Here is an 18,165-nt window from a genome sequence, read left to right on the forward strand (position 1 = left end):
GAAGGGACCCACAAGAATCATAAAGTCCAACTCATACAGGAATGGCCTGTACAGGGATTGAACCCACAATCCTGGTGTTTTTAGCACCATACTCTGACTAACTGAACTAATCTTCCCTGTCCCACTTCCTGATTTTTTTTTTAAATTAATGCAATTAGAGATCAGTTCTCCTTCCACGAGCACTCAAGAAATTGAGTTGGCTCAACACAATTGTGCCCCACATCTAAAACAAGGTGGGCAAAGAACAATTCCTGGATTCCCATGTTAACCTATTCACAACATTTCAGACCCTTCTGGACCCCTGGGGTTCAATGCTGTCACATGGTAGGAAAGATGCAGCAGCTCACTCAAAGCAAGCCTCCAAGCAAGCCTCCACTTCACTGCTGAGTCTGGCATGGGGAGAATTAGGGAAAAAATGGCAAAAATGGTAAAAGGGAGAGAAACAAAAAGGCATAAGAGATGAAAAAACAGCAAAAGGAGGGTAAAGACAAAAAGGGAAAAAAGGACCTTACCTCCTAGTGAGCCTAATCAAAGTAGAGATAAATAGCAACTATGCCTCAGAGAAAACAGCAAGAAGCCCATTAACTACAGGAACATCAAACAAACAAACTCTATCAAAACAATGTTGAAAACCAAAACTTTTGGGCTTTGGGGGGGGGGGGGGGGGGGGGGGGGGGGGGGGGGGGGGGGGGGGAGAGGGGACAACGATGGACCCCCAAATTTTGATTATTTTATTTTCTAGTCGTACAAATCTAGGACCAAGCAGATTTCTCCCAGAAAGCTCCATGTCCACTATGGCAGAGATAAAAGTCACCTTTGTTTAAGCAGAAGCCAAAAGTTAAAGAAAGAGAAAACTGATAAATGAGAGGCTTGGCCCTTCCCAGCAAGAGCAGAGAGCTCCCCTTACACTCTTCTTCATCCCCAGTCATTCAGGGCAGCTAAACCCCAGCCATAGATTTGCTCAGAAAAAGCCATAAGGCACTTACCTTGCTTTGTGCAGTGATGACAAGGACAGGGAAGTCCACAATCATGGGAAAGGTATCAACCAGGAAGATGGAAGGAGGCTTCTGTGATGGACCCATGCTGCAGGGCAGAACACCAGCTCCTCACTGTGTGCTCCAACCCCAAAGAAAATATTAAAGAAATTCTTCTTACAATCCAGGCAGGATGTCTGCATTGTTCAATGCAAACAATTCAAATGCTACTGGGTTTCACCTCTAATAAGAGGAAAACCAATGGTTTGACTTCCTCCACCAAACCCCAGCTGCCAGGGTAGAGAACTCAGGGAGGCTCCTGCATTTTCATCCTGCCTCTACCACTCACTTGATGCAGATATTTCAGAAACATCCCTTTGCCTCTGCCTTTGCATTTGTACAACATGAACCTAAAAGTCAGAATTTTAGCAAAGTGTGAACCAAACAGATAAAAACAGAGAAAGTCTTTCTAACAACTAAAAGCCAACCACCTTCCCACAAAGCACTCGGACTCCCATTTGCTGCTTGTTGATCCTCAGCCTGTGCAAGCAATTACACCCTGATTGCTTTTGCTGATTTCCACAATTCTTCCCACCTGAGAGCCAGAGCCAACAGCTGGGGCTTTGTCTGGGGTCCCTGAGAACTTCAGTGCTGCAGGAATGTGCTGCATAGCCAGCAAGGCTCCCTTTGGAAGCTAGGCATGATCTCAGGAGCTCAAGGTTAAAGCATTGCCCTTTGATGGGTTGAAGATAAGAATTAAACGTTGTGGCTTAAGGATAATTTTGTCAGCATGCTCTTTCCATTAACAGAGATGGGGAGATCTGTGCATGAATGAAACAGCTGTTTCACCCGTCACCTCTATGATGAGGACAAGGTTCTACCCCTGAACTTCAAGCAATTCCTCAGCACACCCTTCAATTCAGCCACAAATTAGCCCTAACCCTTGTGTGCATCTTATTCACCCAGCTGTTCTGTGTCTTACTTCTCTCAAGACTCCCCACCCTGTTTTTCTGAAGTCTTCACTCCTAATGTTGGCTTTCCTGCTTTCTTTTCAGCTGGTCTTATTTAACTCCTTCCTTGGCAGCAATGCTCTCCTGCCCACTCCTCCTCTGAGTCAACACTTGCTGTCAGGATGTTGCCCAGTTACATAAGTGAGCTCAGGGTCAGTGCTGTTGCCCTGCACTCCCTTCCTCATTTGGAATAGTCATGTCCAGCCATGGATTATGAACTCCTAGATATCAGGACCGTCTTACTTTCTTCTTTTTCTTTAAGTGAACGCCTGTGTACCATATGTAGCTCTGAAAGATGAATGAAAGAGAGCTTTATAAGGGGACCCTTGGATATGGTAACCTGCTGGCTCTGTAATCAGCTCTTCACCATTGTACAGTGTGGGGAGAATGTGCTTGTGTTCCATGGTGTTGCTTGTGCTCCCAGAACAACCTGTAGAGTTTCTCAACAGCTCTGCAGTGACAGTGTCACCCAAAGAGCTGCACACTCTTGACCAAAAACCCAGAGCTTAAAAAAAAACTGCACCGAGACCCTGACTCGCCTATTGGGCTTTGCAGCAAAATGCACAGAAAATGAAACTACCAAGAAATGTACAGAGACGCAGTGGGGGCAATATATCTTTAATTTTTTTTGCTTTTGTTTTTTAGTATTACAGTATATTCTTATAAAAAGATACAGATAAAAAGGACACTACAGGATTTGTACATTTAATTCACCTATAGTCTTAAACTGACTAAGAAATGAGGATAGGCCAAGGCATTACAGCAGCACATAACCTCCCACTTCAGTAAGCAGCACTGTACTTTCTAGCCTGGCAGGCAAAGCCACATCCCAAGGTGACCTGTGAGTTTCAAGCTGAGCAGGCTTGCACGGGAGCAGAATGGCTGCAGGTGGGGATGACTTGGAAGGGAGGCGTTGAGCACAGAGCGGCTCAGGTACCGAACATTCCTTCACAATTCTAAAAACTGCAAAGAGCTTTAAAGAGCCTGTTTGAAGGCAACCAGGAAGGGGCCAAATGGCTTGTCAGAGAGGCTTTTCTAGATCACTTGGCTCAGAGCTCCTAGTGGGGGAGGCTGTAAAGACTATGCTCTACATGAGCTGTGGTAGAACATCTTGTAAATAGACAAAACTGTCTGAAGGAGAGTTTTAGTTCAGATCATACTTTTAATTATGCTGATGTAAAACCAGAGCAACATGAACTGGTTACTGTGGATCAATTCTACATTACTACCCACAGCAGAAGACTCTGGTTTGGAACCATCCAGACTCTTTCATTACATGAATTTCCAAAACACCACACTAGACTGGCATCCTGCTCAGCAGGCACAGTGAGCAAATCTGGCCAGCTTCAGAGAATACTGGTCATCACAACTACTACTTAGATTAGTAGATAGCTTTTTTAATGCATTATGTAAATAAATATATAAATTCTATATTTTCAGTTGGCCAAATTGTGTTATCCAGGTTGGCCTCTTCTACATTTATAAGAGAAACAAGGGTGGCCAATGGAGACTACCTCTTTGCATGGCAGGCAATCAGAAATCTCCTGTGTCAAGCACAGAAGCCAAGGAGCCATGACCAAACACCTTCTGATTGCCAGAGAATCCACGTGTTACAAACCGATCCATAGAAAGATTTTGCTTACCTGAGGTAACCTGGGGAGGTGGGCTGGAGGAGGAAAGAGGTAAAGTAGATGAAATCATTCTTTGGCCATAAAGATACGGAGGAACATTAGCTCTGAGGAAGGAGAACTGTCCCAGTTTTTTTCACCAGTGTGTTAAATCTGGTGAGAAGTTACAGGTTATGAACTTTTGGCCATCTGGCCAAGCTTCTCTGGAATTAAGGACCAAATTTGTGTGGAAGGGTGAAGTTTGGGCAGGCAAGTATGCACCTTAACTCTTTTCAGTCTTCTCAGCATGACACATAGTAAAAAACAAACATCTTTTGTAGAAAGTGGTCTAAAATAACCAGCTTCCATCAGATCACCACAAGCTATAAAATGAGAGCTTTCCCAGAACCAGGATCACCATGGGCAGAGTCATTATGACAAAAGCCAAAAGGTTTTTTTCCTCCCTCCCCTCCCACACCAAGACTGCTCACCTGCATCCCCTGGCCTGGCTCAGCTGGCACAGGAGCCAAGCCAGCTCTCCAGCTGGTGTAATGCCCTGGCACGGTCTCAATAGTCTTTGCTGTAATGCAGTGTATACATACATACAAACATAGCAAACTAAAATAAGGCAAAATAAATAGAGGTGTCAGATTTACAGGTTCCCCTTAGAGATTCCTAAAAACCTTTTTTTTTAAAATCATTTAACCCCCAAACAAACAGACAAACAAAATCCAAAACAACCAACCTAGAAACAAAACTGCATATATCATGTACATCATCTACTGTACAACGGATCTCATTTCCCCTCACAGAAACTCCCGACACAATCTTCTCCCATGCAATCCAGCTCAAAGTGTGATCTTTCCTAAAGAAAAGGAAAGATTTAGCCAGTGGGGCTGATTATTATGAAACACCTGCCCCATGGTCTCCCACCAGGATCCTTGGCAATTCCTTTCCCTTCCTCAGACACTGTGAACACATTACAGAAATGCTTCTGAAGGACATCTAGGTTTTTTTCCCTAGTGAGGAAGTCTCTCGGCCTTGAACACTAGTTCTACTTCTGTTCTCATAGGGAACTGGTGCCTGGACAATGGCTGTGCTACAGAGCATGGAAGGGTCTTGCTCCTTGAAGTCACTTTACCTTGTAGCATTTCTAGAGACACAATAGACTGAGAAGAGTGACTCAGTTAAAAGCAAGCAGAAGGGGGAGGGAGTCTTCTTCAGTGTTTTCTGGGCTCATCCTCATGCAACCTGTGCAGCAACAGTGCAGAGACAGAGGTGACTGAGCACTAGACCTCTAGGGATAAATTCTGGAGAGTTAGGAAGTACCTCTTCTAGGTGTGAGGAACTTTAACATAAAGTCAGCAATCACGGTATTTCTGCAAGAAGTAGAACAAGCCCTCAGTTATGCCTTTCTTTCTCACATCTCCTTCTTCTCTGCTTATTTCCAGTCACAGAGTGACTTCTCTTAAAATGCTGCTATTATGCACAGGTGCAAGGACAACAGCAGACCCTAGCTCTTCTCCAGTGATGTTAGACCTCAGACTGCTTCCTAAGTCTACTCAGGAATAAGATTTTCCTTTCTCCTTCAACACCTGGCAACTCAACTACAACTGCTGAAGAAGAGAGTATTATATGCACTCACAATACCCAAGAGATGAGAAACATGGACAAACTTGGCTTCAGCACGAATCTGAGGCCAGGCCCTACAGCAGAGACAATTTTTTCCTTATCTTCTGTGTGGGTAACCTCATCTCATACAGTAGATAATTTAATGGACCTCTCTGCTTGTCACCACTTGTATGAAAACACTGCTTGCCTCAGTGTGAAACTGAGCTTTTCCAAAATCTTTATGAACTTTCACGATGGAGTCAAGAGCCTGGGGGACTGTCCAGCACACTGAATTAAGCTTTTGGCCACCATCGCTGATTCAAAACAGGGAGCCTAGGGCACTGGAGTGCTGAGAAAGTTGAGCTGCATTGAATCAGGACATGACTCTGAGCTTTCTGTCCATCCCCTTAAGGATCCCCCAGCTGATTTACAGGAGTTGCACAAACTCATTATTAATGTATGAGTTAAAGAGGTGGCAAAACCATAGCAGCTTTCTTTGACTCCCAGGGTGGCTGGAGTGTTGTTGTGTACCATCATGCAGGACCTCTTTAAGTCAGGGCTGAACTGTGTACACAAAGGGACAGAGGATTTATCACTCTCTCTGCTTTTGCTACATTTGTGGCCTGGCAAAGTGACTTCAGTTTCAGAAAGCACAGCACAGACCTGGTTTGACAAATACCGGGGCAGGGGAAATGCTGTATTTATATTCAAAGAGTTTGCCCTGAGGTGTTTCTTCTCTGGCAGCTGCCACACTGACAGTCTGCCTTATCACACAAGTACCTGGGGAGCATGCAAGCAGCTGTACTTGCACATCATCTTGCACTAGGACTGACCTTGGCACTACACGTGAACTTCTGGGTGAGTCCTAAACCCAGGGAGAACAAAGAGGGAGGAAAAACCCCTACAATGTTCTAATGCCTAAAAGCATAGTCTTTGGAATTCAGGGATTATTCAAATCTAAACTCAACTGTATACCAATTTGGCACATATTACCACCTCTCATATGGCTTACATGGCATAGGTTACATGGCATGCTTTAAAACAAGACAAACAAAAGGGCTGGGATATATAGCAAGTCTACTTCAGGGAGCAGCAAGGAGCTAGTTAATATAATTTACAAGAGACATTTCTAAAAATCCATTTGTAATTTAAAATAAAAATGCTTAAAAAAGTGAGATTTTTTTCTTAAACTTTCAAAAACCTTTAAGAAATAGTCTTTCTTCTACAAGGTGCTTGTGTCCACTGCAATAGGCATTGCTGTTAATAGCTAATCCCAGAAGGGGAGTGGGATAGTAAGGGAGGAGAATGCACCCAGCTCTTGTAAGATACCAGCTCTTTACGATGAGTATTATACAGAGGCGCGGCAGTCTGGAATGTCCTAAATAGGGAAATTCAAGGGTGGGAGACTCAAAATCCAGTAAACAATGAAACATCAGAGTTTAACAATTCTGACTTTTTTGCTTCTCTTCTCTCAATTCTCTTTTTTGCTTTTAATAGTTTACATAATTATTTAACTCTCAAAGTGTTCAGAAAACCACCACAGTTTGCTTCTCCAACATTGTAGTGTGTAATACTGATCAGGCAGCGTGCATTGTAGAGGAAGTTCTGTTCTGCAGACTCAGTGCAGAGCCTGAGGTTAAGTGACATTCAGAGAAAAATCAAACCAAATGATTAAACTTCCCTGGGATTCCTTGACATTTTGTGCTATTGACTAATGCAGCAATTTGTAGATGGTCGGTCTCTCTTTCCAAATGTTCTCTCTTTTCTTCCTGTCTAGGATGAAGTATCCATCACCAGTATTTCTTTTTGTCTTTTCCTTCTCCAGGGAAGATAATAAAAAAAGAAGACAAGTTTGAAAAAAAAGGTAAAAAAAAGGGCCATGATAGCCCACACAATCCAATCCCTTTTCTAGAACCATGAAGACACACAGAATTCAAGCCTCTTCTTGGGTTCTTTTCTTTTCTGCTTATATATTTAATTCCTATAACTTAACTACAAATTTATTTGTTTCTTCTGAATTAACTCCAAAGTCTGCTTGGCTTACACAATTCTGTGTCCTCCTCAAAAAACTCTCAGTTTTAATTATGGAGCTCTCCCTTGGTTCATCCCAAGTGATTTCTTCAAAATGAAAAAGGCAGTGTGCTCCAAGGCTCTCCTTTGACACCATTCATACCTTTCTGAGTGATGTGGTTCCCCTCAGCAGGAGTGGGGTGTGTGCAGTGGAGGTCAGGCTGTTGGACAGAAAGACCAGTTCATGCCAACAGCAATCACAGCTAGCATCAAGTGGAAAAGAAATCTCACTTCTTGCAGGCAGTGAACCTGTTCGCTGTTTGCTACTGGAGACCTGTGGATGATACTAGGGAGTTCCCAATTTCCAATCCTGCACAAACAGATAAGAAATTTTCCACTGATTCTCTGCCAGCCTCCAGCAACGACAACAGGCTCTACAGTTATCTACTTGTAATCCAAACCTGGCAGTGGCTTAGTTTTCTAAAGGAAAGCCACAGTTCCTTTCCAAGAAGATGCATTTCATAGCTTTGAGACTCAACCACTGAGAAATTCCAGAAAACTCCTTCTAGCAAAACAGAATCCAAAAGACTTTTGCAAATTATTGTATGTTGATCTTGATTCTTGATTTTCATTTTGTTACAGAAACTGAAGACTTCTTTCTAAGCTTTACTTGCTTTGGACAGTGTAGGCCGCACAAAAAATACAGGACATGAGCTTAAATGCATTTTTCAGGTGCTAATCAATGGCTTATAAAATTCAGTTCTAGAAGGGAATTGGAAACTTGAGAACCACATCCCAACAAACCCCTGAAGGCCAGTCTAGATCTTGAAGAAGTGATAGCTGTTTACAGAGTTGGTCTGAAATTAGTCTTCCCTGTTATCAGCAAGACAGAGATCTAGATGACTAGTTTTTACTTTGGCACACAGAAAATTATCTTGTTCCAGCTGTGAGGCAGTTTGCAAGGCCCAAGTACTTCCTGTCATCACCATGAGGCCTTTAATGACACAACAAACTCCCAGAAGCAAATCTGTCAGCTCTGCATGGCCCAGTCACAGGCCCTGCTGGATCCACAGAGGCACTTTTATAATGGTTCAAATTAGGAGCACAGAAGAGGGGTGAGAGGAAAGCTGATCATGGAAAGGTAACGTCTCTAGCTACAGACCAAAGCCTTTGGGACAGCTGTCAGCCAGGCGCCATCACACACATTCATCTTCCTTGTTTTACACTTTTTCAACACTTTCTTTTGGTTGATTTTTTCTCTTCCTCTTGTAATTAATAATTTAGCTTTGTCACTACCCGCTCACGACTTGTCTCTAAGCCTTGGTTCCCCGAACGCTTGCGGTTACGCTTGAGCTTGGATAAGTCTTTGTCAAAGACTTCACCCGACCTTAATGCTGACACCAGGTCATCAAACTCTCCACTCTCTTCAGAGATGCTTCCAGCTTTTGCTTTCTTTTGCCGCCTCTCTTTCTCCCTTTGTTCTTTTAGCTGTGAAGAAGGACACAGAGTTTTAGGATTAGCTAACCAAGATGCCAGATCACTAGGTACACTACCAAGAAGTAGCTAAAATGCATCAGCACAGATTAGGGGAAAAAAAGAGTAGGAGCTTATCCACAAGGCCATCATCTCTGCCAAGAGCAACAAGAAGCCATGCTGGGCTTCTCTTCTACACAGGCGAGAAGAAAGCAGGAGAAATGAGGAATGAGTAGCAGCACATGTCTGCCTCACAAAGCACAATCGGCCTGCAGCAAGAGGATGCACAGGATTTCTCCATGCTGCTGCTGTTTTTGCACTAATTTTACAGCAGGATAGTGCCAGCTCAGTTCTCTCTTTCCACTGCTCAGCTCTAGAATCAGTAGAACTGGCAAGGGATGGTGGTGGCTATGAGGAAGCAGGTCGCTCATTCTGCAAATGCTAGCCCCACATTGCAGGAAGACTCTTTCCATGAGGCCTCCCTCATGGCGTACTAGGCCATGAAACCATCCTACAGTGCTTTAACAATGGGCCCTGAATGTTCCAGGCTGGCTGAGAGGAAACTTGAGCCTGTGTCCTGGCATTTTATCCCTGTGTCTAACAGTAAGGCTGCTGGAATCCCCGTGTTTTACCTCTCTCCTCTTCTGAAAGACAAAAACCACTGCTTTTGGCTCAGCGAACATTTAAATCAGCAACTCCCTGCAGCGCGGCCTGGGGCCATGGCAGCAGCAAGGGCTAAGGCGTCAGCAGGGGGGAAGGAGGCAAGGGACTGCGAGTTCTCAGACAGCACAGAGGCTGAGGTTAGAGGGGGAGGCTGGTTCACACGAACCCCTGGGGACACACACGTCTGTCCCCCAGCAGCAAAACTGACAAAGCTCTCCTGCCACGTCAAGGCCAGACACGGCCCCAGTAATGAAGGCATTAAGGCTGGCCAGAGACAAATACTGGCGTGGGCTGCAGCAGGTGCCAGGGCATTTGCTGTGTCACTGTGCACTGTCAGATGACAGGCACACAGCAGATGATGATGGAGTCTGACTGGAAGCTGACCAGCTTGGCAGGACCGAAGGAAATCTGGCTTCTTTGCTTGCTACCCAAAATCAGGATAGTCTGGCATGGGGTGGTGGCAACCCCATCCTGCAAAGTCTCAGGGCAAAAATGCCTAGGCTAGATTTGGTATCTGAATCCAAAAGAGGGTAATTTGGGAGTCAAACAGCACATCTTCCAGAGCTGACAAAACACAGCAGGGAAAATGTCACATATAAGAACAGAATGATGTCAAAGAGAGGTGTCAGGGAGAAGAACATAAAACAGTGCCAGGACGTGAGCACTGGAATTTCTCTCAAGGCATGAAAAGGTGAGGGAAGGAAACATCTTCCTGTGCCCAGATCCTCACCATGGCCTCCATGCGTGCCCTGCGCTCCTCCTCTTCCTTTTTCTTCCTCATATTCTCCAGATCTTGCTTGGCCTCTGCAAATGACTGTAAGAAAGTGTCGAAGATGCCAAAAAATTCATCTGGCTGCATCTTGCCCTCGGTCTCTCCAAAATGCTTCAGTGCCTTGGCATACTGTCAAGGGGGCAGAAAACACAAGAGCCATAATTAGGTATGCAGTTTGGTGAAGACAGCAAGGATAACTTATGAATAACCACACCATGTAATTCAATACCCTCTGAGCATTCATGTGGCAAGAGTAGAAACTACCCCCAGCAACAGAAGTGCTTCTCCTTAAGGCAGGTGCTTCCATCCCTGAAGAGTCTGCTCTCCTGGACATCCTTCGAGCAACATGCAGCAATAGTGCTGAAGAGCACTAACTGTCCATTGATACAAAAAATGATCATTAGTTCCTGAGGGCAATACAGTAATTTCAGAGGATGACACTGTGGCCACATCTTGGCTGCAGCTGCAGGACAGTCAGGGCATGGAAGACAGTGAGCTAGCTGGGGAAACAAGTAGTTTTAGTCCCTACTTTCCCCTTCTATCTTCCCTTCAAATACACTTTTAAAATGCCTGGAGGTAAAAGTTTTTTGCAATAAAGCTACAGTCTGTCCTCTCAGAAACCTTCTGCCATGTCATTCATCTCTCTGGAGTCCTCTGAGTCAGGGTGTTGCCCGGGAGAGAGGAGACTATAGACAGACAAGGCATGAGAGAGGGGCAAGGAAAGCAGCCAGGGCTCCCGGGCAGACTTAAAAGAGAGTGAATACATCACAAGTGTTTTTTATTTTAAAAGGCAAATGTTGAGGCTGCAGGACACATATGGAGGCAGCCAACTGGCAGGACTTCAGTCACAGGGCAGTCCTGATGGGGATATGGTAAATTCACAGCAACCCCTGGCTCTTGGACATCAGTCCTGCAGTAGTTGTACTCTCTCCTTTGCACTCTCACACTCCCAAGCATGTCTCATTGCTCACCAAAATGCACTCAAATGCAAGCACATATAGTCTGTCAATGGCATGTACACACGTACAGTAAGTGCTGTGTAAGGACACACATCCATTGCCCAGCCACCCTCCCTCACACTCCTCTGTGCTTCAGCAGGCAGCCCCAGGAACACATTCCTGACAGGACCTGTGCCCCGATGCACAGCTTCCCTAGCATTCCCTGCTTGCACTTTAGCACACAACCACAGAGCAGCAGAGCATCCTTACAAACTTCAACATTTACCAAACCAGCTTGAGTGTCTGCAAGCTCTCTGATGCATGTTTTCAACCCATACTGACAGAGGCCAGCTTCCCATTCCTTATGCAAGTGCTCTTGCAGAATGGAAAAGACTGTAAAGAACAGTTCAGGCTCTGATCCCAGCACAAAATTAGTTTGGAAGCAGGTCTTATAAACCCCTCTGGCCCTGTACCAGGTAAAGCATAAACAATGTTTCCCAGTCAACTGCAGGGGGAAGAAATCTCCAAAGAAAGCAACTTCCTTCTGGCACAGCCTGAGAGATTCAGCATCTCCCCTTCTCTGCTATCCCTGCCAGGCCCACAAAGCAGTTTGAAGCAATAGATTCTTTTTTCTTTCTTTAAAAAGGCTGTGTTCTCAGCCAGAAACAAACAAAGAAACCCAAAGAATCTTGGAAAAAAAAAGTGTTGGAAGAAATGCAAATTGCTTTGAGCTACCAAACATGGCAGGAGTTGAAGGAAACACTACATAGAAACAGCAACAGATTACTTCTCTGTTTAACTCCTTTTTTCTGAAGCCTCTGAAGGCATACACACAAGTATGTACACCTAGACCCTCTCCCCACTCCTCTCTGTAATTTTATCTGTATATAATACACACATAGGCTTTTTGAATATTAGGGGAATGCAGCAGTCTACAGTAACCCACACTGAACCAGCACCAGTTCTTTGGCAGAGAGCATACAGGCTTCTGTAAATACCACAGAAGGAGATAAAGCATCTCTGTATGCTCTGTTTTCTCATCTTGCATGCTTCAGTGTGACAATCAGCCAGGGAGGCAGAAAAGTGCCAGAGAAAGACTTCAGCACAGGCATTGCCACCACTCCTTGAACACATGGAGCACCTGAAGCTCATTGCTCACAGGGGATGTGCTACCTGGAATCTCTTCCCACCTGTCATTAACTCCTGTGAAAATTGAAAGTAAAGCATAAATTAAGAGCAGTGACTAGAGCTGCCAGCTAGAAGGAAGGTTTGTCCAACTGCTGCAAAGCCTGAAGTCAGGGGCAGCTCACAGGAGACAGCTGTTGCACCTTGCAATGCACTGCCTCCATCCCGTGTTCCTCCTGTGCTCAGCAAAGGTGAGTGAGAGGGCACACAGAAATGAGCTGTTGAGTCCATTAATGTCCACAGGGGTTTCCTAGTCACTTAAGGAAGCTGGAGTCTGGAAAGGCAGAGATTCCTTGTCTGGAACTTTTGCATCCTACATACATGGAAGTCTCCTTTAGAGGGTGGTGTTGTCTGCAAATGTTCTGCACAAGGCCTGTCACCCAACTACTAGGACCAGCTAGTTCGTGTCACACTAGCAAGAAGAGCTTTTGCCACTGCCTCCCCACTGCCACCCCAAGGAGGAACAGTGTTGCTGTGCTGGAAAGTCTCAGCAGCCTGGGAGCCTTCCAGACACACTCATGAGTCTAAGGTGTTGTGTCTAAGCAGCAGCAAGGGGTTGAGAACAGTCTGTCTTTGGTGCCCTGTAACACAGGGCTTAGGAGGTCACAATCACTTACTGTAAAGCAGTGAAAGACAAAAAGCCTGTGAGCTGGATGACCTAAAATAACTACAAAAGGAAAAATCTGGAGTTCACTAAAATAAACATTCTCCTGCTTTCTCTACCCTCTCTGGAAAAAAAAGCTGACTGAGCAGAGGAAGGCAAGTCAGGAGATCCAGCTTCTGCTGCCAGCTCTGCCCATGATGTGTCTTGGGAGCTCATGCTTCCTTTCTGAGGCTTGTGTTCTCCATTCGTTACAGAACAGAAAGTGTCACCCCACTAATCTGATACAGCAAATGACAAAAAGCAGTTGTTCACATCTGTAGGGCACTGCACAAATGTAATGCACTACTGTAAAGAGACACATGCTGTCTTTCCACTGCTTAAACTACAACAGACCCCTCTAGCTTTATTACTTTTTCTACTTCTCTGTAATTCTGGTTCTGCAACCACATGTGCTTTTCCAAAGCACCGGTGCTGGGATGAGGGGCAGTGAGCTGCTGCAGACAACCTCCACAATGCTGTCAACAAAGCCCAGGTTTCTACTTGCCCACAGTGGCTAAAATCACACTGCCTGCCTCACTCAGGGCATTAAGAGGCAGAGCGGCACAGATCAAGGTGCTCTGGATCACAGCTCTCTCTTTTGCTCTCTGGCATGGGATTTCTGTCACCGTGTACAGATTGCTTGACTGTTCCATGGCCAGATTCCCTGCCAAACAACACCAGCTCTTGTGCACAGTTGTGAAATCTGTAGCTAAGTCCTCATGCATGAAAAATGCTTCCCAGAATTTTGTGATGTGCTCTAATATTGTGGAACAAGGGCTGAAACTTGCTTATTCCTGAAGTCATTTGGGGACAGATGACATGGGCAAAAGCAAAATGGAAAACTGTGTTTCAGCAGGTTTTCCACTGTAACAGAATGGTATACCTTTTTTCATTAAAAACTTCATTTCTGCACCATAAGGGCCCCCAAGCTCCATGATATAGCAGGTCCACGAGCTCAGTGCCAGTCCTGCTTCCTCTGCCAAACTTTCCACTGAATTTTTCCTCTTGCCAAAGCAAATCGTTTAGACAGTTGTTTATTTTAAAAAGCCATTTTAGCAAGGAGAGGGAAAGCGGGACAGCAGCACACACAAACTCTGCTATGCTTGCCAATGAAATGTTAAACAGTGGCAGAAGACCTCTGGAAACGGCAGGAACGGGGCTGTATGAGGAGAAGGAAAAACAGCCATGATAAAAATTTCCTGTGTCTATGCTGTCTGCTGTTGCGGGAAGAGCCAATATGCAACTGAATTATACCATGCAGCCATGGAACATGAACTGTATTCCTCAGACAAGTGCTTTTGAGTGTGCTCTTATAAAGACACCAATTCAGTACTGAGGCAGGTCAAATAAATGTCTTTTCTCTTTACGGGACAGATTCAGATCAGTTAATGGAAAGAGGCCTGCCAATTTCAGGTAGGGCTGGGCCCAGCTCTTCTTGTGCCTAAATGTTCTTAAAGGATTCTCCCAGGAGTTTAACAGTTACATTGAGTTGCAGGTGCTTTAAACTTTTCTCGTATGTAAGATGCCAACCTGCACTGCAGCATCTGAAGTTCTAAGTTACTCTACAACAGCTGTGTGATTTATTTACCAAATGGCTGGTGGTGTCTTTTGTAGAATATTTCATCTTGACATTCTCAATCTCTGTCCTGATACATTCCTTACTCATTTCTTCAGTGGCTTACAGAAAACACCAGTCTCCAAAATGCACAACTGAAGTGCATAGCCTATAACTAGCACTTGGACTATAGCATTTCTTTGTGCTTCATAGCATTCTGCCATTAATGAGTATTTTCTTAAATGGTGTTCACTCAGCAAGCTTTCACTGCCTTTCTGTTCTTCAAAACAGTCACTTAAGTGCTAAGCTTATTAAATGTATGTGTAGATTCTGAACTCCTTTCTCCATCATGATAAATACCTTGCTTGAGAGGAATTGTCATCAGACAGACTGGAAATGGACACTTTTCCTACCCACCTTGCCCAGTCACTAGTCTCCACAGTGTCTCTATAGAGAGGCTTAAGTTTGACATTTAGCACAGGAATGGCAATATCTGACCAAGCAGACTCTTTACTCCTAACAAGATCCAGGTTTGTTATAAACCAAGCACAAAGCAGAACAGTTCTGAGGAAGTCTAATGATCTAAGTTCATACCTGTCAGTACTTAAGTACATAGTAAAGATTCATATAGGACAAATGTCACCTTTTTCAACTAGAAAAATAAAATTCATACCATAGGAGGTTACTCTTCCTCTGCTTGGGCATTTTCATTGCTTTCCCACAGGAAACAGAGAAAAAAAAAATCATGAATAAAATTCAACCTCTTCTTTTTTATTTTAAAAAAATCAATTTTTCATCTGTTCAAACACATAAAAACTGGTGAAGGATTCCAGGGCAGTTTCACTTTCTCCTGCCCCCACCTTCCAGTTTATGGGAAATGGCAGAAAACATTATCCCTTGATCTAATCTATATACTCCCTTATAAAGTGGTATTGAAAGTGAGAAAAACACAAAAAGAACAAGAACCAGCTGTGCTGGAAAGCCTGTTTAGAGAGTTGCTCTAAGTTTTCAAACAGTTCTTTACCAAGCCATCTGTTTACTTCATGAAGATAAGTACACTTACAAGGTCTCCTCTGAAAACATGGATGCCTGCATCTGACAACCTGGCCCTTTAAATTTAAAATATCACTTCCTCCCCATGGTCACTGACTTTGAACAGTTCTGTTCAAGCAAAAAGGCCAAAAAGGTCAGTACCTACATGGGATTGTGAAAAATATTGTCTGCTGAGAAGCTCAGCACCACACCTTGGTAATGGATTGTTTCCATCACTAAAGAAATTACTTTTGCTAATATTGAAGGTTTTTTTAAAAATATAAAACTTCCCCAGTTTGAAAAGATAAGTTACATTGTTTTAAAATCCCAGCTGAGAAAACATGGCTCTGATTAACTCATGGTAATCAATTAACCACATCTATATTTAGGATATCCAACTTCAGTGGTTAAAACTAGGGCTTCATTATTATTAATAAATCTGTGAGTCAGACCAGTTCTTCCTAGGCTCATTTGGATATTGTGCAAAGTCCTCCCTGCCCCACTACCTTTTCTCTCAATTATATTGGCTTTGAGAAAACAAAAAAAAGAACAGGACAATCAGATGTCTTGGTCCTTCTCTTCCTTTAATTGGCTAGTTCCATTATGTTTCCATGGTAAGAAAAAAGCTTGTGATTCAACAAGCACAGAGAGCCCATTAAGGTTGGAAGATGTTATAAGCTTTGCAAAGCACATCTGTTTTGTTGAAATTTTCTAGCTTTTTCCTTTTTTTTTTTCCCTTTTTTAAGAAAGAAAAGAGGAAAAGATGAAGAAGAGAGGGCCAAAATAATATGAAGCAAACATGTGAAATAGCTCAACACTGGTAAGGACAGACAGTTCCCTTACTGGAGTCCAAAAGCAGCTTTTTGCCAGTGGAAGAGCCAAAGCCATAGGTTGAGCAAAATTTGGAATGGTCTATGTTGAAACATAGCAAGGGTGTGTAAGGAGAAGGTAGAGTAACGTTTCCTAAGCATGTTATAGTCATTAAAATAAAACATCTCTTTATGTTGAGTGCTTTATGTTGGCTATGTCTAAAAAAGCGTACAACAACTTCCAGACATACTGGTCTGTCTGCAGGGAGTTTCTCTGGTTATTTTTAAAGCAAAAGAATGGCATTTTTCCTGAAAATGTCTGATCAAGGAAACTTGCATTGCTGTGCTGAACATGTACCACTTGCTGGTTTTTAACCCCCAACTGAACTTATAAAGAATTTGCATTGAGTTTTTGTCCTGGTGTGCCAAAAAGAAAGGAGCACCACCATGTTTAACACCAAACCAAAAGTGTGCAGTCTAAGCCACGGACAGAGTGAGTATCTTTCCAATAATGTGTGCCTAACTATAATGAAGTTGAAAATTTTACCCAGTCATAACACAAAAGCCCCCAGAACATAGAAAACCAAGTTTTTCTCAGTAAATTTAGTGGAGTCACAGAATGGTTTTTTGTTTTTTTGTTTTTTTGGTTTTTTTTTGTGCATAGAAAGCCAGTATGGTGTAAACATTATTATACTGGACATAGCTTGAATTTTCTCGAGCAACATGACAACAATGAAAAATGGAAGTGTTCAGGGCCAGGCTGGAGAGGGCTCTGAGCAACACAGTCTAGTGGGAGGTGTCCCTGCCCATGACTGGGCAGAGGAGGTTGGAACTAGATGATCTTTAAGGTCCCTTCTAATGCAAACCATTCTATGATACTATGAAATAATTAATCATGTTATTCTCCCCAGAATTTTTTAGTGGTGTTAGACTGCCCAGCTTTGCCCTCTGAGCATTGCAAGAGGTACTGCCCCACTGGTGTTTGCCAGGGCAGCCCTCAATGACAGCCGGTGGCTCCTGCGTTTGCAGCTGCAAGTCACTATTACCAAGTTTATCTCCACAGTAAGGAAGTGTTTTCGAATCACAAAATAACACTACTGCAGAGGAACTGGATGAATGAGGAGTCTTACTGTCAAGATCCTCAGCCTATGTTTTTAAAATCTAAGGTGTACTGATCCAACAGCACAGCTTTCATTAATACTGCAATAGGTCCTTTACCACTGAAAGGACTGACACTAGAGTGGAAACAATTCAATCCAAAAGAAATAACCCATTTGCTTCATATAGCCAAGCACTTTTAACATGCCAGCCAACAAGGGCAGATTTGCCATTACATACATTTTACTTTAAAACTTGCTCTTCTCTAAACATTTTCATATGCTTCTGATCTTTTCATATAAATTCTTCCTCATTCAGCTGACAGACAGAGGGATTAGTGCCAGATTCCAGCCATCAGCAAAGAACAAGCACCTCCTTAGGTGTACCAATCTGGTAATGGAGGTGCAGACAGTGAAAGGACAAAATGATTGCAGCAGCACCTGAAGAATAAACACACACATCGTTCTGGGTGTGTAAGAAGAACCCAAAAACTTCAGACAAACCACACATGTTTGGGATTTCTATCTTTGTACTGAAATACACCCAGTAACAGAGAAGTGGAAAAGATCAAGCATAGCTGGTGTAGCACTGTACCAGCCACTGAGAAGAAAATTAACTCTATCCCAGCTGAAACCAGGACATCAAACTACCAGGTACATTTTTAAAGGAAAGCGACAAAGCACAGACATCCCCAGATGAATGAGCAAAGTGGAATGCAGTCAGAAGGAGAAGGTAAAAAGATGTGAAGTCACCATCACTAACAAAGGAACCCTTTATCAGCAATG

The 18,165-nt window shown here is 43.6% G+C and overlaps 1 protein-coding gene across 2 annotated transcripts in view; it reads right to left on the reverse strand.

Moving 5' to 3' along the window:
• Positions 1-5,035: 5,035 nt before the first annotated feature.
• DAAM2 (dishevelled associated activator of morphogenesis 2) overlaps positions 5,036-18,165 on the reverse strand; it is a 200,342-nt gene continuing 187,212 nt past the window's right edge. For both annotated transcript variants that reach the window (XM_041477173.1, XM_041477172.1), the window contains 2 exons: positions 10,079-10,249; positions 5,036-8,700 (listed from right to left, as the gene is read on the reverse strand). In XM_041477173.1, coding sequence (XP_041333107.1) covers positions 8,485-8,700; positions 10,079-10,249 — 387 coding nt within the window. In that variant the 3' untranslated portion in view covers positions 5,036-8,484. The remainder of the gene's footprint in view (positions 8,701-10,078; positions 10,250-18,165) is intronic.

The sequence above is a fragment of the Pyrgilauda ruficollis genome, unplaced genomic scaffold (genome assembly GCF_017590135.1).
Source record: "Pyrgilauda ruficollis isolate IOZ18807 unplaced genomic scaffold, ASM1759013v1 scaffold4, whole genome shotgun sequence".
NCBI lineage: Eukaryota > Metazoa > Chordata > Aves > Passeriformes > Passeridae > Pyrgilauda > Pyrgilauda ruficollis.